Here is a 20,491-nt window from a genome sequence, read left to right as displayed (position 1 = left end):
TATTTTATTTTTCTTGTGCTAACGTAAGAACACTACCAGAACACGAACATCGTGTTCTGGGAGTGTTTCTGTCGGTCGGTGAAACCTAAAATTGATATGTTTTTATTTACGGGTTAAGGTTTTCAAATTCTAGTATGGGTTAGGTACAATTTTACCGACTGTACTAACCAATGTGTCGTTGGACAGTATATATTTACACGATTTTTATAAAATACAAGCCGACCCGGCAAACTTCGTCTCGCCTATTTTTGTGTTTAACTTCATAATTTCAAACATTCCAAATTCATTGATTCCTTGCGATTTGTCAATGATGATGATGATGGTCCCACCTCATACCCCTACATCGGTTTGAGCTGGTCGATTTATCTAAGAAAGATATTATTTAAAGAATGTAACCAGTAGGCAAACAAATGTAACCAGTAGGCAAACAAATAACGGACTGGTTTAATACATAATTAATACAGACATAGTAATCCTTCGACAGAATACCAATAATTTGAAATTTAAAAAAAAAACGATTTTCCAATAACATCATTGATCCAAGGCTTATCCAAAACGTTGCCAACCCGAAAATTATCTGGATTTGGTAAGGAATCGAACCTAACATTCAGGAGCTTTAACTAATCAGAATTGGTTCTGGATAACGATTCAAAACTACGATAGAGATCCTAAGATACTATAGTTCTCGATAACGAGCTTTACAGTCCACAGGTAAACCCAAGCCTTTTCAGATTTTTCTCCTAACCCTTTGTTCTAAATCGTGAAAACAGATAAATATTGAAAATCTTGATGAATATATATGTAATATTACAAACCAAAAAAGCAACTTATCAACCCGATATACCTTTTGTTTCAATTTCAGGGGTTTAACCCTGATGTACTCAGTATCCAGATTGTTTATGTCAGTCTACGCGCGCGTGGCTCAAACATGTGTAGTCAACTCATTTTTTTTTACTCTACTATTTAATATTATTAGCTATATTCAAACAAAAATCCATCATCATCAATGAACATAATAACTTAGTGTACCAGATAAATTTTGAAAAAAAAACTTAAATATTACAATCTTCTTTATTAATTCACAAAAAAATCGTTGAAATCTGTCTACAAAATAGATTTTATGTGTGAAATACAAAGCCTTTTAAACTCCGCCATTGTTGCTGCACGTTTCACTTGTCTGGGCATCGGATTGAAAAAGTTAATTCCTTTGTACAACAGAGAGTTCTGTGATCTACTAAATAAAAAGTGGGGTGTTCTTGCGTCTTCCGCGTTTCTAGTGTTGTACCTATGAAAATCACTTCCCCTCTCAATTCGAACACACAAATATCGAGGCAGCATATTATTAAAAAATTTATAAAGGAACACCATTGTCAAAAATATACTCGTTGCTTCACAGAAAGCCATTGCAACGCGTCCAGCATGAAACTCGAGGAAGTGTATCTATTACATCTTAATATTAATCGCATTACTTTATTTTGTTACCGCTGTAATCTCAATATATGTGTATTATTTGCAAGGAATAAACAAACTCCTCCTGGGCTTGCAAATTTAAAATCCCAGAAGGAGTTCCCAGCACTTCCTGGAACATCTAAAACCCCAGTTGTTCCATTTGCACACCCAGATAATCAAATAAACTCTGGATTGGTGAATTTTTCTAACATCGTGGACTGGATTTTTGAAAACTTCAATATACCTGATCCAATTAAAAATTCCTCACAGTACTCCTCCCAACAGTTAGATCATTTTTGAAGCAGTTGACTGCCCAATGGCCCCTCCTTGCAGCGATTGTATCCTTCGATGCCTAATTCATCTGCGTATATGAAGGATCCTATCTCTGTCTTACAGTGGAATTGTAGGAGTATTTTACCAAAAATTGATTCACTTAAAGTTTTGATAAATAAAAACAAATGCGATGCATTTTCCCTTTGTGAAACTTGGCTTACTTCAAATATTGATCTCAACTTCCATGATTTTAATATTATTCGCCTTGATCGAGACACCCCATATGGAGGAGTACTTCTAGAGATTAAAAAGTGCTATTCTTTCTATCGTATTAACCTCCCCTCGATTCCAGGCATCGAAGTTGTCGCATGTCAAATGACAATACAAGGTAAAGGGCTTTGTATTGCCTCAATATATATTCCTCCCAGAGCACAGGTTGGGCAACGGCTGCTCTTTGATTTAATAGAACTTCTTCCCTCGCCACGTTTGATTTTGGGAGACTTCAACTCTCATGGTGTGGCTTGGGGTTCCCCTTACAATGATAACCGCTCCTCTTTGATCTATAACCTTTGCGATGACTTCGACATGACTATTTTGAACAACGGTGAAATGACACGTATCCCGAAACCTCCTCATATACAAGCGCTTTGGATCTATCCTTATGTTCGACGTCGCTACGTTTGGATTGCACATGGAAGGTAATCCTCGATCCTCACGGTAGCGACCATTTGCCTATTCTTATTTCAATTACTAACGGTTCAACTCGCATGCGACCAATTGATATTCCGCATGACCTCACACGGAATGTCGATTGGAAGTTATACGAGGAAATGATTTCAAAAACGGTCGATTCGATTCAACATCATCCACCGCTTGAAGAATACAACCTCCTCGCGGGCTTGATTCTCGACGCCGCGTTGCAAGCCCAAACGAAGAAATACCCTGGCGTAACGATCAAAGAACGGCCTCCCACTCCGTGGTGGGACAAAGAGTGCTCCGATGCCTACACGCAAAGATCCGACGCGTATCTGACCTTCCGGGATACAGACAATGCCGACGACTTTAAACGTTATTCGGAGCTTGATACCAAGTTTAAAAGCTTGACTAAGGCAAAGAAACGCGGATATTGGCGTCGGTTCGTAAACGAGACGTCGAGGGAGACATCAATGAGCACTCTTTGGAACACAGCCCGAAGAATGCGGAATCGCGTAACGGTCAACGAAAGCGAGGAGTCTTCAAGTCGGTGGATATTTGATTTTGCCAGGAAAGTATGTCCGGACTCTGTTCCTGCGCAAAACCTTGTTCGCGATACGTCTCCGGGCCACGACGCGATAGAATCACCTTTTACGATGGCAGAATTTTCAGTTGCCCTCCTGTCCTGTAACAATAACGCGCCTGGGTTAGATAGAATCAAAATCAACTTGTTGAAGAATCTACCCGGCAATGCCAAGAGGCGCTTGTTGAACTTGTTCAATAAGTTCCTGGTGCAAAACATTGTACCGCAGGATTGGAGGCAAGTGAAGGTGATCGCCATCCAAAAACCAGGGAAACCAGCTTCTGATCACAACTCTTATAGGCCGATTGCAATGCTATCCTGTATCCGAAAATTGATGGAAAAAATGATACTCCGTCGTTTAGACCATTGGGTCGAATCAAATGGTCTACTATCAGATACTCAATTTGGCTTCCGCCGTGCCAAAGGGACGAATGATTGTCTTGCGTTGCTTTCAACAGATATTCAGCTGGCGTATGCTCGCAAAGAACAAATGGCGTCTGCGTTCTTGGACATTAAGGGGGCTTTTGATTCCGTTTCTATTGACATTCTTTCGGGTAAACTTCACCGACAAGGATTTTCTCCAATTTTAAACAATTTTTTGCACAATTTGTTGTCCGAAAAGCACATGCATTTTACGCATGGTGATTTGGCAACTTTTCGAATTAGCTACATGGGTCTTTCCCAGGGCTCATGTTTAAGCCCCCTTCTTTACAATTTTTATGTAAATGACATCGACGAATGTCTGGCAAATTCATGCACGATAAGACAACTTGCCGACGACAGCGTGGTCTCTGTTACAGGAGCCAAAGCTGCCGATTCGCAAGGATCATTGCAAGATACCTTGGACAATTTGTCTGCTTGGGCTCTACAGCTAGGTATCGAATTCTCTCCGGTGAAGACTGAGATAGTAGTTTTTTCTAGGAAGCATGAACCTGCTCAGCTCCAAGCACAATTAATGGGTAAAACGATCTCTCAGGTTTTGGTGCATAAGTATCTTGGTGTCTGGTTCGACTCTAAGGGCACCTGGGGTTGCCATGTTAGGTATCTGATGAAGAAAAGTCAGCAAAGAGTAAATTTTCTTCGTACGATAACCGGATCATGGTGGGGAGCCCACCCAGGAGACCTTATAAGGCTTTACCAAACAACGATATTGTCTGTAATTGAGTACGGGTGTTTCTGCTTCCGCTCCGCAGCAAACACACATTTGATCAAACTGGAGCGAATACAATATCGTTGGTTGCGTATCGCCTTAGGTTGCATGCAATCGACCCATACGATGAGTTTGGAGGTCTTCTACCGTTGGAAAACCGCTTCTGGAGCCTGTCTTCTCGTATTCTTATCAAATGTGAGGTCTTGAACCGTCCTGTGATTGAAAATTTTGAAAGGTTAATCGAACTCAATTCTCAAACCCGTTTCATGACATTGTATTTCAATCCAATGTCCCAAAATATTAACCCTTCTTTGAAAATTCCAAATCGTGTCAACTTATCAAATACTTCTGATTCTACTGTGTTTTTCGATACATCCATGATAGAAGAAACTCGTGGAATCCCGGATCATTTACGCGTGCAGCAGATCCCTAATTTTTTTTCCAATAAATATCGAAACATCAACTGCAACAATATGTTCTACACTGACGGATCACTTCTTGATGGGTCCACTGGCTTCGGTATCTTCAATAACAATTTAACCGTCTCCCATAAGCTCGATAATCCTGCTTCTGTTTTCGTCGCAGAATTAGCTGCTATTCAGTACACCCTAGGGATTATCGAAAAAATGCGCACGGACCATTATTTCATCTTTACGGACAGTCTCAGTTCTATTGAGGCTCTTCGATCGATGAAAGATGTTAAGCACTCTCCGTATTTCCTGGGGAAAATACGGGAGCATCTGAGTGCTTTATCTGAAAAATCTTCTCAGATTACCTTAGCGTGGGTCCCTTCTCACTGCTCGATACCGGGCAATGAGAAAGCGGACTCTTTGGCTAAGGTGGGCGCATCAAACGGTGAAATTTATGAAAGACCAATTGCTTTTAATGAATTTTTCGCATTTGTACGTCAGAATACGATCATCAGTTGGCAAAATTTTTGGACCAGAGGGGAACTGGGAAGGTGGTTACATTCCATTATACCCAAGGTATCGACGAATCCGTGGTTCAAGCGGTTGGATGTAGGTCGAGATTTCATTTGCGTGATGTCTCGGCTTATGTCCAATCACTATAGATTTCATGCGCATCTCCGTTGTATTGGGCTTGGGAAAAGTGGTATCTGTGCCTGTGGTGAAGGTTATCACGACATAGAGCACGTTGTTTGGTCATGCCCTGTACACCGTGACGCCAGGTCTAAATTAATAACTTCCCTCCGGGCCGAGGGTAGAGGACCAGCTGTCCCTGTTCGTGATGTCTTGGCGAGTCGCGACCTACCCTACATGTCCCTTATATACATTTTCCTGAAATCCATCCATGCCCAAGTCTAGTCCCATTCCTTTCCACCCACATTCAACAAAACGGCAAGAACACGTCGTAGACCTCGATTTTGGAACCAGCAATTGAACCCCACACGAACTCGCCAGGAAAACCCGAGGCCTTTCTTTATATCTTGGCTCAGCGGCACACACCATATGGCAACTTGAACACCAGCGAACAACAACAACGACCCAAAACCAGCAACTAGACCCCGCACAATACCCTCAGAACCCGAGGATTACAAGCCCCTGTCCCAGCTTATGACAGCATGGCTTAGCAGAACAAATCCATACATGCTGCATATTCATTCGATGATCATCAGACGACCATTCAACTACAAAACACTGATTGAATAATACATGCTAGTTTTAAGATAGACTTAATTTCAGCTCGTAGTCGGCAGCGAGGATAAAAAATTTGCTTATAGATTTTAAGTCATCCGATATAATTGGCGCCGTTAAACATTGAATTGTATTTGTGCCGTGTCAAATAAATGATTTGTGAAGAAAAAAAAACAGTCAATTCATTTTTTAATCGGCACAGAATACGGTTCTTTTTAGCCATTTTTCTGATGACGTTGTCAATGTGAGACTTGAAAGTTAACTTGTCAACAATAATTACTCCAAGATATTTTAACTCATTCACGCGATCAATCGTCTCACCATTAATGGCAATATTTACGTCTGGTCTGGAGTTGGCCGAAGAAATAAGTTGTTTAAAATTTAACCAATTCGCCAAATAATGTAAATCTTGGTATAAAAGTGTTTCAACATCATTTGGATTTTTAGCCGCAATGAACAGAACAGTGTCGTCGGCAAAAAAATTTACATCACAAAACCGTAAAACTCGCTTCATGTCATTAATATAAATTATAAACAAAATGGGCCCTAAAACACTTCTTTGCTGTACACCCAGTGTATTAGCAATGGAAACTGATTCAGAATCATAAAAACGAGTCTTCTGAATTCTAGCACACACATAGCTTTCAAACCATTTATATGCTGTCCCTACGATACCAAAGCGCTTTAATGTTTGCAACAATAAGGGCCTAGAAATTGTTTCAAAAGCGCGTTTTAGATCCAGGAATACCGCAAAAATAGTTTCTTTAGCCTCGATTTTCTCTTTCCATTTTGCTAACACCAAATTCAATGCAGACTCACAAGAGTGTCCCTCTCGATAACCTGATTGTTCTGGGATCAGCAAATCATTATTGTTTAAATAATGCATTAGCTGGCCTTTAACAATTAGCTCCAAAATTTTCTCTAATGTGTGCAAAATATTAATGGGGCGGAACTCTTCGGCTTTATCCGTCCCAGTAATTTTGGGGATAGGAACCACAAGAGATTCCTTCCAAACTTCAGGCACGTGCCCTGTTTGTAAAGATTCGTTAACAAGGTCCAGCAGGTCGTGTCCAATTACATGAAAGCAATCTTGTATTACTTTTGCGTTGACATTGTCGATGCCAGCCGATCTCTTCAAAGAGAAACAAATATCTTTCAACTCTGCAAAAGTAATAGGATGAAAACCATCAAATCTACAGTTATTATGGATCGGCTGTATTATCTCGTCAGGTTCATTGACTACATCAATACTTTGATTGATCGATTGAACACTTTCAACGTAATAACTGTTAAATTTATTTGCAATAACTCGCGCGGAGTTTTCCTCAATACCATTAAAAGTTATGGACTGTGATAATGTATTATTACTTTTCATTAATTTTTTTGAGGTTTTCCATAACTCTTTGCTGTTATTTTGATGTTGATCGATCTTCCGTTGTATATATGCACATCTAACCTTTTTCAAAGTGCGTGAATATATGTTTCGCGCCGCGGTGTACCTGTTCCAATCATCGTTATCATTACTTCTACAAAATTTTTTTATAACATTTATCTCTTTTACGTTTTAAACGCACAAGATCTAAAGAGTACCAGATGTTCGAATTTTGTAACTCAACAAATTTTTCAGAAACTAGATTCTTGGTACAGTCTTCCGTATTGGTTAGAACAGCTGCTTTATTGTCCAAATCTCCAGTTATTGGATGGAAATTCAAACTTCTTGAAACAAGCTGAGACATTGCTTGTTTCGAATAACTATTCCAGCACTTGATTTTTAACTTTATCCTCCCGGTTTTGATCGGTTTCAATTGAAATACAAATTGTCTCATGGTCTGTTATTTTATAATCGGCCTCTGTGAAGGAATTAACATTATCAAAATTGGAGAACACATGATCAATCAAGGTACGAGAGTGTCTGGAAATTCTTGTAAATTGAAAAACTGTTTGTCTTAGATTGAAAAAACCGACTTATTGCTTTAATCGATTCGAGTTCGATCCACCAAGCCAATCAATATTGAAATCACCAGCAATTACGTTTAATTTATTCAAATCAACAAAATTTTCCCACCAATTATCTAAAATTTCCAAAAAACGCTGGTCACTTGAACTGGGGGAATGGTAGACTATTCCAAAATTCCCCATCGTCATGCCTCTATGAACTGATATTCCCAGGAACCAATTGTTTTCAACAGATTCGTTTGATAGAATGTTGAACTTGACTGATTCCTTGGCGTAAATAGCAGCCCCACCAGTATGTCTGGAATTTGAAAGCCAAAAAGCAACTTTATACCCCGGAATACTATATTGATCAAATGCATCAGCTTCCACTATGTGAGTTTCAGCCAGCATTCCTAACATTGGTCGTTTTTTTTTCACAAGATGCCGCAAAGCAACATAATTTGTTGATAAACCAGCAGTATTAAGATAATCTATTCCTAATTTCCTCTCACATTGCATTTTCTTCAGCTGCTATTTACTTGACAACATGTTTATATCGTTTGAATTGATTGGTTCTATCGGAATGACAACATTCTCGATTTTTGGCATTGGACATCACCTCTATTTCGGAAATACGCATATTGGGTGGTATTCAGTTATTTTCGTTATTTTCCAGCAACTGAAGGTGGTCATCTTCGAATTAAAAATAATGCCCAGGGTCAATGCATAGCATCTATACATCATTTCGATTACGGAAATATCCATATGCAGTAGTATTCGGTTATTTTCGGCTGTTTCCCAGATTTTGCCATTTTACTATTCAAAACGGTGTCTGAGGTTAATTTTTAACTCCTTGCCTCATTATGGTTCCGGTTATACTCATATTTGGTGGTATTTGGTCATTTTCCGCTGTTCTTTAGAAACCGGAAGGCGCCATCTTGGATTTCAAAATAGCATTTGGAGACAATTTCCGGCCTCTGAGCGTCATTCTCGTTAAAGGAACACTCATTGTTGGGTGGTATTCCGTCATATTCGGCTGTTTTTCAGAAACCGGAAGTCGCCATCTAAAATTTTAAAATAGCACTTGGAGGCAATCTCTGGCCTCTGAGCGTCATTTTGGTTAAAGAAACACCCATATTGGGTGGTATTCAATCATTTTAGGTTGTTTTTCAGAAACCGGAAGCCGCCATCTTGGATTTCAAAATGGTACTTGAAGACATTTTCCGAATAGAAACCGGAAGTGTCCATCTTAAATTTAACAATGGCGTCTGGAGTTGAGTTTTGGCTCCGGTGCATCTGTTTAGTTTGTATGGGAGACCCCCTTCCAACCAGAAGTGAAAGGGGTGTCGAACCACCATGAAAATATTTTTTGCTCTCAAAAATCTCCACATGACAAATTTGGTTCCATTCACTTGATTAGTTCGTGAGTTGTGAAGAAATTTCAGTTTAATTTTTATGAGCCCTCACTTCCAGAAGAGGGAGGGGTGGACATATTTGTCACTCCTCAAAACATCCACATGCCAAATTTGGTTCCCTTTACGCGGTTAGTTTTCGAGCTGTGCAGAAATTTTTATGTGTGAAGGTATGTTTCGAACTTCACAAATGTATAGCTAGGATATGCTCATCATGCGCAGCCCATATTCTGAATTCTTATTTTGAACTTATCAAGAAAATGGGAGCATATTCTGAAGATTACGGCGAGCTTTCTCACCAGGACATTAAATATTTTGAAGCGTGTAACAATAAACAATGCAAGTAAACTTGATCCCTACAACGCTGTGCAATGGTTCTTTGACGTCTCCATTGATTCAATAGTGAAGGGAGGCGCACGGTTAACGTTCGCGATGGAGTTGCTGGGAGCTTTTGACGCGTTCATGAGATGGCTAGGGGCACCAAAATTCATTGGAATGGCTAAAAAGATGAAATCTTCTATTTTTTTACAATCTGAGCTTTAGGGCCACATTCGGGTTGACCAGTGTAATTTGTTTCTCGCTTTTTCAGACGAGCTCCATCATCGTTGCCGTAAACACCCGAATCTCCGGAGATGCCTCGTTATTTAATTTTTTTTTCCAAATGTACCTAACGTAATATAAATTTTTTTTGGGCTTTCCTAATTTTTATGTTTTTTTTATCATGAGCTTAAATAATTAGTTTTGTTTTTCAAAATGTTACTATTATAACCAAAATATAACTTTAATTTGAAATATGACTTTTGTTTTTGGAATCGAACTAACCAAATCTAAAAGCTTTTCTTTTTCTCAAACAATCCTATTTTTTCCATACTTTTCAACTTTCAGTTCTGAAAGTAAAAAAATCAATACTTGGTTTTCGCGATAGGGAGGAGAGAGGAGTAAATGGACACCACGGGTAAACGCTCTATAAATGGACAAGTAAAACAAAGCTAAATTTTGTATGGCGTCTGTAGGTCCAAATATATGCCTTTCAAGCAAAGAAGAAAATTGAATTATTAATAGGCAGACTAGTGTTGTTAAAGTTGAACTTACCAATGCAAATAAGCACTGGTTTAGCATCTTGTAAGCATCGTACCAAGCAAGATAAATTTGAACCTCTAGCTGGACGTTTTCGACAACTGTTTCTCTATAGATAATGCATGTTCGTCACTGTTAACTTTAACAGCCCTTCCATTTGTTTACTTACTCTTCCTTTTGCACAGATAGGAGTTGTAATGTATCTTCTGTATCAACTGCTGGGAATTAGTACCATAATTGGATCGGTGGTCTGTATCGTCACGGTGATTCCCCTCCAGTTTCTCATCGGAAAGATGATGTCGGCTAACTCCAAGAAGGCTTCGGTGAGTAAATCGTTCTCAATGTGTTAAATGTTGCCTTTGTTCACGTTAAACAAACCCGGAAAGCCCGTATGACTTAGTGTAAAGACTTCAGAGGCAGAGAAGGTTCTTCAAAGACCAAACGCATGCTTTCAATACAACTTAACAGCATCGTTCAATTTATAAAGGAAACCCGTTCAATAAAACATTCATGCTTTGAGTGGTAGGCGTTTCTTCTCTTGTAAATAGTGCTAGATGATGTGTATGCTACCAGCCAAAGCTCTTATTATACTGTCACCCGGTTTTGCTGCTTTATATTGAACCATGTTGACATACTTAATTTACGCTCATTTTCTATTTTACGCCTTCATCTGTGCTGTGATGCATGCCGATATTGCTGTTACTGGTGATCCAGGAATGCACCGATGAACGGCTCCGGCGGATCAATGAGGTGCTGCTGGGGATAAAATTAATTAAACTGAATGCCTGGGAAAATGTGTTCCAAGAGAAGATTTCTCGAGCCCGTCAGAAGGAACTGCGGCATCTGGATCTGGACTCGTGCTACTGGACGTTGATGAGTAAGTGAAATTTTCTATTCCATTCGGTGCCGGACGATGACGGGCTCGTCTGCAGAATGGAAAAGATGTTGTTTAAAACACAGTTTGTATTTGAACTGTTTCTAAAACAACGTCTGTAACCATCTGCAAAAAGTTGCACGCTGGCGTCCACAAGCTGGGCAATTTTTTTCTTGAAGTGACGCGTTTCTGATTGAATCTCTATTCAACACCAGACACGAGCGACGACTCGATGCCAGAGAAGATAAATCAATAAAGGACAAAATAATCGTCGCTCTCAAATAGGTCAGATTCAACGCCACATCGAACTGGGTGGAAATATTCTTTGTTCAATGAGCTTTACTAGGAAGGGTGAGAAAACCCAAAGCATTTTTACTTTGTCCTTGTGTAGCCTTCAACGCTTTATTCATATTTTGTATTCTTCGATATGTCACGACTTTTTCATCCAGTTGAATAGGCATTTTTCATCTTTTTTTACAACTTCTTTGGAGGTCATGGTTGGTTGAATTGACAAACTATGGTGGCAGATGATATCATGAATCGTAATCTGAATACGACTACGCTTAATCTTTTTCAGCAGTTGTCGTAGTGGTTTGGAACGTCGGATGTCACTTCAGTTTTTTTTCTAATTTTCATTTTTTGAGAGCCATAGATTTGAAGTTGATTTTAAACAAAATACAAGTTCTACGAGGCCTGACCAGACCTAACCGACAAAACATTGAAATTAGTTCGAAAAACAAACAAAATAGTTCGCTGCAAATTTTTGGCACGCCACTTGATACATTTTTGAACCCACCAATCGAATAGAAATTTTCAACGGACTGTTTCAAAATTGTGCACAAGAGTAACTCAACAGGTCGGTATAGACATAAAAACTGATTAGCCACTCAAACCCTTTTCAATAACAGACGGTTGAAAATTCGGCACCTGCCCGGGATATGAAAGAGAAAAGAATTGAAATACTTACTAACCTTTGTTCCCGAGTAGATTTTATCTCTTCTGGGAATCATGCCTATACCGCTAAGTTTGTAAAATCTTGAAAAATAGAATAAAGTTTCATATTAAATTCGACTGGTTAATATGTACAAACAAGGTGATAATGGTGTTTAAGTAACATTATCCACAATTCCTTTACATGTTGGTAACTATTGTGGCCGGAAACATATATCGTAGTTTAACCACTAAAAAAATATTACACAGTTCTACGTAAATTTTTCCTCTATTTATTTTTAGTATCTCATAATATTTTTGTAATAGATTGTCTTGATCAAATTTGAATAATCGCTGACTCATAGTAGCACTGTATGAAATTTAAATTTTTAGTCACCAATTAAACTGTTCTTCACAAAGTTCTTCGAAGTGATGAGAGTAATTATGATAATCATAGCGACTCACCCCTTTAGCTTATTTATCTTTAACTCAAACTAATATCTTGTGTACAAATATGTACTTACCGCGAACCACAGTCGGTTAAATTTGTGGCCGTTTTGAAGTGCAATGTAAATTTTTGTTTGCTCCGTGTAAACAGACCAACCTACAGAGTATTGTTTTCTTTTCTTCCCTTCGCTGCACTGAATTCCAGTGCTTCTCACGCACATCTCGTCGGTGATGATAACCTTCGTCACGGTGGCCGTTTTCACCCATCTGGAGGAGCAGAACGAGCCGGGGTCTAATGTCCAATTCACGGCAGCACGGCTGTTTGCCTCGTTGGCACTGTTTAATCAACTGACGGTGCCATTGTTTATCTTTCCAATCACGATTCCGATTATCCTGTCGGCAGTGGTAAGTACCAGAAGATTGGACGCATTTCTTTGCCGGCCGGAAGTGTCCGGTGAGAGGCGAGCACCAGCGAAGTTCACTTCTGCAGGGCAAGACTGTCACACCAGTGACGTATCGTTTGATAATTCCTGCGAAGATAACGAACCGGAAGGTGACACCCGTCAGGCGGTACAGCATAACGATGGCGATTTGCTGCAAGGTGTAGTGGAGAAACTTATGGCAGGTAAATTCCATGCGCTGACAGAAATGTGTAGTTTTACTTTTAATTATACCTGAGCTATTTCAAAAAACATATCATTATAACTCAAGTAGGGACCTTTTCAAGGCGACATACACAAAAAAAGACTTTTAATTTAAACTTTTCCTCCCGTAAACAGGTTCAACAAAAAAACGTACGCGTTCTGGGGCAGGTACTAGATCAGGTGATAATTTATGCTACGAATCATCGGAGCGAGAAAGTGAGAATGAGCTGGATTCTCAGCGTCGACAAGTGAATTTAGGCGACGAAAGGCTGAAAACGGTCTTACCTGGTAGTAGTAGTAGTGGCACACCTTTACTGCCCAAAACTTCCACGGCCTGCAGCCGGAGCACAGGCTGCCCGAAAGAGCATCGGAAAACTAATTCCCAGGCCAAGTGTCCGCTCGTTGCGAATCTTCACTTCACCGGGTCCGGGCGAACGGAACAGAAATCACACGGACCGGTGACTGCTAATGAGTCGAGATTTGCAAAGCAACCGAACCCTGGCAGAGGCGACGATGATAATGATGTCCCGGTGGTTTGCATGAAGGATGCTCGCTTTCAGTGGGGTTGGCTGGCGGACGACGAGAAAACGGAAACTCCTGTCCGCACCGTTAAGCTGGAAGAAGAAAGTCAGACACTGAAGGTAGACCAGTTGATCATTCCGAAAGGTGAGTGTAATTATAATTTCATGAGCGAAAAATCAACCGCTTGATTTAAACGAATGCCGAACTGTGCTTTGCGCGCGCGGGATACTTTCGACAGCCCGTTTATAAACGAATTGAGTATTGCTGCTTAAAGTCTTCATTTTAGGGGACTTTTATACAGACAAGTTTAGGTGGACTTTGAAAAGAATACCCGAATCAAACTGGTTTCACAGACAGAACCGTGCGCATGAGGGAGGTTTTGGAGGTTCATTAAAACGTTAATTGTCAGGATTAAACATTCAGGGGGCTGAGAAAAAAAAATAAATATAATAAGCTTAATTGATCACGACTTTGTTACCGAACAGGATCGATTGGAAAAGTTACTCCGATACTTGTTGTCACTGAATGCCGCATATAACTTTGTACATTATACCTTATGGGAATGGATGTTTTTTTGGAAGTATTTTACGCAGGAAACTGATGTCGATCTGGCGTTTATTTTCGAAAGACGATACGAACCCGCAACGCGAGCGATTTTTTCCTACTCGTCAGGCCCTTGTAATAAGACTTTACCATTATCTTTTTTCTCGAAGCTATTTTTCCTCCATTCATTGCGTTGTTATTTTCTTGGTGATACACAATAATTCGCATAATACGCGCGCGAGCATTGTATCGGAAATGAAATTTTTCCAGATATCAAATTACAAGCAAAGATTGTAACTACAATGCGATCAATGAAAAACACGAAACCCGCGAGCGCTGTAGTCTCCGAGCAACCGTTCGCTAAGCGACATAAAGCAATTCGACCGTTTCGACGCGTCCTCAACTTGATTTAAATATACACGATAAAATAAAACCTAAATTAATCCACCTTGCGGTCAGACTCAGCCTTTCAATATTGTTCAAATCGGTTGTGTAGTTTTTAAGATAATGAAGTTTCGTGATTTTCACATTTCGATATATTACAGACGAAGTTACAGTCCGATTACAGCAAAATTCAATAGGGTGTTATCAGGCAGCTAGACCTTTTATTTGATACTAATTTTGTGGAAATCGGGTCAACTATCTCTGAGAAAAGTGAGTGAATCCAAGTAGCCTTCGGAATATGTTTCTTTTCATAGCTGGATTGCACATTTTAAACATAACAGGGAAAGTAATAATCCGTTTGCAAAAATGAAAATCAATAGAGTATTATGGGGCAACTAGACCTTCCATTCGACACTGATTTTATGAAAATCGGTCCAGCCATCTCTGAGAAACATGAGTGAGATTAAATAGTCTGCAGAACACGTTTCTTCTCATAACTTCTGAATCACAAGTTCAATCTTTATGAAATTTGAACGTTAAGGGTATTTCAGGTAGCCCGTTTATTTGAAATCAATTTTGTTTAAATCGGTTGTGTAGTTTCTGAGATATTGATGTTTCGTGATTTTTACATTTGGATACATAACCTCTAAACTAGAAATCAGATTACAATAAAATTAAATAGGGTCTTATAGGGCAACTAGACCTTTAATCTGTAATTAATTTCATTGAAATCGGTCCAGCCATCTCTGAGAAAAGTGAGTGAGAATAAAAATCTGCACATACACACACACATACACAGAGATTGGGAGAGCGTTACACACACACATACACACACATACACACACATGCAGAAAATGCTCAGCTCGTCGAACTGAGTCGAATGGTATACGACTTTCGGCGTTTTTGAGCACTTTTATACCTTTAGTTTTTGCAGTGATTGCTATACCTTTCTAGGAGAAAGGCAAACAGTGAAATGATAGAAATGACTTTCAATTTAAACTTCAATCCCGAGCAAGGCCGCAAACATTGAAATAGTACAATATCAAATTTAAATGATGTTGAGGCCACATATTTTGATCGTAGCTATAGTTTTAAACAGTCTGCGGGTTACGTTTCTTTCTATAACTTTCAAACCACATGTTTAAACATTATGAAATTCGATGTTTAAACATTATGAAATTCGAGTTCGAATTCAATTATGTTCATAGCTTCTGAGATATAAGAGCGACTTTCACATTCTGACGCAGCGCCAAAACAAAAAGTTTGATAACAATGTAATTCAATAGCAACCTAAGCGGCAAATAGACCCTTCATTTGACACCAAGATAGATAGAATCGGTCAGACCATCTCTGAGAAAAGTAAGTGCGAAAAAAAGATGCACATACCTGCAGAAAATGCTCGATCCCGAGCGGGAGAAAATATCATTAAAATATCACAACCAGATATTGGAAATACTCCTCATTTTGATTTTAATATGGTTTACCTGGTTGGTAAGACAAAAAAAAATACCAAAATATTGTTCCTTCAAGACTATATGGTCGGTGTTAAGTCAGACCGGCACGGTGCCCCGCTGGACCATTATTATAAAAAAAATTGTCCATCAAATCCAAGTATAGGGGTCAATTCTTGAGGTCATTTTACACCTCTGGTTAAATTTTTAATAAAATCCACCGACTGGATCTCGAGAAATCTCAATTTCAGTGTGTTAGTTAATAAATTTCAAAATAATTCTTATTCGATTAATGCAATATCATCGAAATTTATCCAACAACTTTAACTCTCCAAATTGACTTAAGTATGTTATTTGTATGGCTTAGTAGCTCTTGTTTAATTTAAATGTTTCTCTCTGTAAAGTGAATGTGGCAAAATGAATCATTTTTTTATATTACACATCCACACACAAACGCTCACAAATACACATAAGCACACACACAAAAACACACGTGTACATATAAACACACAAATTTTGAAACAATAAATTATATGTCAGAAAAAAAGACCACGTGGTTATTTCGTTAACCCCCCACCCCCGTGCGTGGTCTTTCGTGGTCCTTTGACAAACCCCCCCGTCCCTCTCTTTATGACCACGTGGCTTAGGAACGGCCCCTTATCAAATTTTTAATTAATAGTGCGATTTCCAGGTTCTGGATAGTGAAAGAACAGTGTGTAATAAATGGTTTTCTTTTTGTCTCGAGCATGGGTTCAAAGAAACAATTTCTGATTTCCCCAGCTTCCGTTCTTTTTAAAATACCACATCAGTAACCCTAGAAAGATAGTCTGCGTCAATTTGACTCCTCGCTTTGGTGACATTACCCTCTTCGTTTTCGAATAGTGCGAATATGTTCACCTTTTTCTAAAAAAAATTATTCTGGTATTTGTTATGTATCGATAAGTTACCACCATAATGATCACTCAATATTAAATTTTAAACAAAAACTCGCATTTTAAATGATTTGAAATTTATGCATCGATTTCGCGTCAAAATAAGATTATATTTCCAGGGCTAAGTAAGTAGTCTGTACCAGAGTTCTGCAGAGACAATGGAAGAGGTCTTGGCCATCACAATGAGCAAACTTCCGAGCCTGTTCATTTCAACGTGATTTGGCAACTGAACAAAACTCCAGATTTACAACGATCGCTTATTAAGTGTTAGATTGAGTATAACAGTAATCACATGTGTTAGCCTATACTGCCTTTCTTGCATGGTTGACGTAAAAGCCAATATGTCCATAATGTACTCTTCTGTTGATTTGACTTTTTTGTTCTAAAATAAATACAATAATACACACTAAAAGAAACTTTTTTGTTCTGAAACATTCGAGAAATATTAAAAATGCGTAACTACCAATTGGTTTTACTCCGTGCGAAATGCAATTGTTTAAAAAAATCGTATTATTCGATATACAAGCTAGGAAAAGGAGGCTAAATTCTCTTTTTATATATATTTTTTTAAAATCACTCTTTCTAATTAGGAAAATATAATACATAATTTTCTAAATTTGTGTGTAATATATATGTGTACGTGTGGGAATATTTGTGTGTGTATGTGATTGCGTGTTTGTGTGTGGGTTTGTATGAAACACAACAAGTTTAAATAATTTTTTTCCCATTCAATTCACAGAACGTAACCTTTAAATTAAACTAGAGCCACTAAGCCATACAAATAACACACTTAAGTCAATTTGGAGAGTCAAGTCAGTGGTGAGTTATCATAATTGTAGCAACACCAACAAGTATATTTTGGCATAAAATGATTTGGGCAAGTTTTTGGATGAATTTCGATCATATTGCATGAACCGAATACGGATTATTTTGAAATTTATTAACTATCACACTAAAATCGAGATTTCTCGAGATCCGGTCGGTAGATTTTTTTTTAAATTTTAACCAGAGGTGTAAAATGACCTCAAGAATTGACCCTCATACTTGGATTTGATGGACAATTTCTTTTTATAATAATGGTCCAGCGGGGCACCGTGACCGGACCAAGTCGCAAAATTGAAAAAAACGAGTTAATGATAGCATCAGGGTTGATATTTGTTGACACTCTTGAGTGAAAGTGAAAAAAAGCATCCATAAACGTTATTTTTGCCTTTCTCCTAGAAAGGTATAGCAATCACTTGCAAAACCGAAAGTATAAAAGTGCTCCAAAGGGCCGAATGGCATATATCACTCGACTCAGCTCGACGAGCTGAGCATTTTCTGTATGTATGTGTGTGTGTGTATGTGTGTGTGTATGTGCAGATTTTTATTCTCACTTACTTTTCTCAGAGATAGCTTGACCGATTTTCATGAAATTAATTGCAAATGAAAGGTCTCGTTGTCCCATAAGATTAAATTTAATTGTAATCGGATTTTTAGTTTAGAGGTTATGTATCAAAATTTAAAAATCATGAAACAGATAATGATCTCGAAAACCACACAACCGATTTGAACAAAATTGATTTCAAATGAACGGGCTACCTGAAATACCCTTAACTTTTGAATTTCATAAAGATTGAACTTGTGGTCCAAAAGTTATAACAAGAAACGTGTTTTGAAGACTACTTAATCTCACTCATGTTTCTCAGAGATGGCTGGACCGATTCTCATAAAATCAGTGTCAAATGGAAGGTCTAGCTGCCCCATAAGACCCTATTGATTTGTTTTGCAATCGGACTATTACTTTGCCTGTTATGTTTAAAAATGTGAAATCCAGCTATGAAAAGGAACGTATTCCGAAGACTACATAAACTCACTCACTTTTCTTAGTGATGGCTGACCCGATTTCTACAAAATTAGTGTCAACTAGTAAGTCCCGCTGCCTCGTAACACCCTATTGCATTTTACTGTAATCGAACTGTAACTTCGTCTGTAATGTACCGAAATGTGAAAATCACGAAACTTCATTATCTCAGAAACTACACAACCGATTTGATCATTATTATTATCAGATGAGCGAGCTAGTTAAGGGTTAACTGATGAATTACGATTGAACACGTGGTTGTAAAGTGTGGCTGCCCTATACGTTCCCATTTCATTTGATTATAATTGAACTCAAGCCACCGTTACGTATTAAATTGTTAATAAAACAACGAAAGTCTATTATTTCAAAGATTACATGACTTATTTGAACATAACTAGTGTCATACGAACAAGTCATCTCTCAAATTTACAAATAACAAACTTCATAATAATTTGATATGTGGCTCAAAAGTTATGGAACGAAAAGAAATTCAAAGGCTATTTAAAACTATACCTGCTTTGATTGATATATGTAGTCTCAACATAGTTTAAATGTGGTTTTGTACTATTTGAACGTTCCAAATTCATTGATTCCTTGCGATGTGTTTAAAGTCTGCAAATGCACGACGAATCGGCCATAGGATATGATCGAAGTCAAAAGACAAATCGTTTGAAATGATTGGTTTTATCGAAATGACAAAATCTTCGACATTTGGCTTTTGGCGCCCTAATTCTGAATATATTCATATTGGGTGATATACGGTCATTTTCAGCAAGTTTTCTGGCATCAATCTGACACCGGAAATACTCATATTGGGAGGTATTTAGTTATTTTGGTTGTTTTCCAGAAACTAACAGTGGTCGTCTTTAAATTCAAAATGGTGTCAAGGGTCAATGTTTGGTTTCTATGCATCATCTCGATTACGGAAATATCCATGTTGGTGCCTGAGGTCAATTGTTAGCTCATTGCATCATTCTGGTTCCAGAGATAATCATATTGGATGGTATTTGGTTATTTTAGGCTGTTTTTCACAAACCGGAAGTTGCCATCTTGGATTTCAAAATGGTATTTAAAATAATTTCTGGCCTCCGAGCGTCATTCTGGTTGAAAAAACACCCATATTGGGTGTAATTCGATCATTTTCCGCTGTTTCCCTGGAACCGGAAGTCGCCAACCTAGAATCCAAAATGAGGTCTGTGGTCGATTTCAGCTGCTGTGTATCATTATAGATCCGGAGATACTCATGTTAGACGGAAATCGGCCATTTTTGGCTGTTTTCCAGAAACCACAAGCCTACAACTCATAATGATTTCTGTAGTCGATTTGTGGCTCCAGTACATCATTAAGATTCCGAAAATACCCATATTGGGTGGTATTTGGTCGTTTGCTGCTGTTTTTCCGAAACCGGTAGTCGCCATCTTAGAATTCAAAATGGTATCTGTGGTCGAATTTAGCTCCTGTGTATCTTTCTCTATCCGGATATTATTATATTGAGTGGGAATCGTCCATTTTCGGCTGTTTTCCAGAAACCGGAAGTTGCCATCTCACAATCCAAAATGTTGCCTGAGGTCGATTATGGAACATACTTGTTACCACTAAAAACATTCACCTGCCAAATAAGGTTCCATTTAGTTGATTAATTCGCGAGATGTGCAGAAATTTGCGCAGAAACATGTGCTCCAGAAGAGGGAGGG

General features: G+C 38.5%; 1 protein-coding gene across 15 annotated transcripts in view; it reads left to right on the top strand.

Moving 5' to 3' along the window:
* The window catches only part of LOC129726709 (ATP-binding cassette sub-family C member Sur), a 179,363-nt gene that overhangs the window by 74,625 nt on the left and 84,247 nt on the right, over window positions 1–20,491 (top strand). For all 15 annotated transcript variants that reach the window (XM_055683717.1, XM_055683709.1, XM_055683713.1 and 12 more), the window contains 4 exons: window positions 10,413–10,550; window positions 10,942–11,104; window positions 12,684–13,103; window positions 13,258–13,788. In XM_055683717.1, the coding sequence (XP_055539692.1) occupies window positions 10,413–10,550; window positions 10,942–11,104; window positions 12,684–13,103; window positions 13,258–13,788 (1,252 nt within the window). The remainder of the gene's footprint in view (window positions 1–10,412; window positions 10,551–10,941; window positions 11,105–12,683; window positions 13,104–13,257; window positions 13,789–20,491) is intronic.

This window comes from Wyeomyia smithii, chromosome 3 (genome assembly GCF_029784165.1).
Source record: "Wyeomyia smithii strain HCP4-BCI-WySm-NY-G18 chromosome 3, ASM2978416v1, whole genome shotgun sequence".
Taxonomy (NCBI): Eukaryota; Metazoa; Arthropoda; class Insecta; order Diptera; family Culicidae; genus Wyeomyia; species Wyeomyia smithii.
Note: the sequence above shows the minus strand (reverse complement) of the source record. Positions and strands in the feature narration are given on the sequence as shown.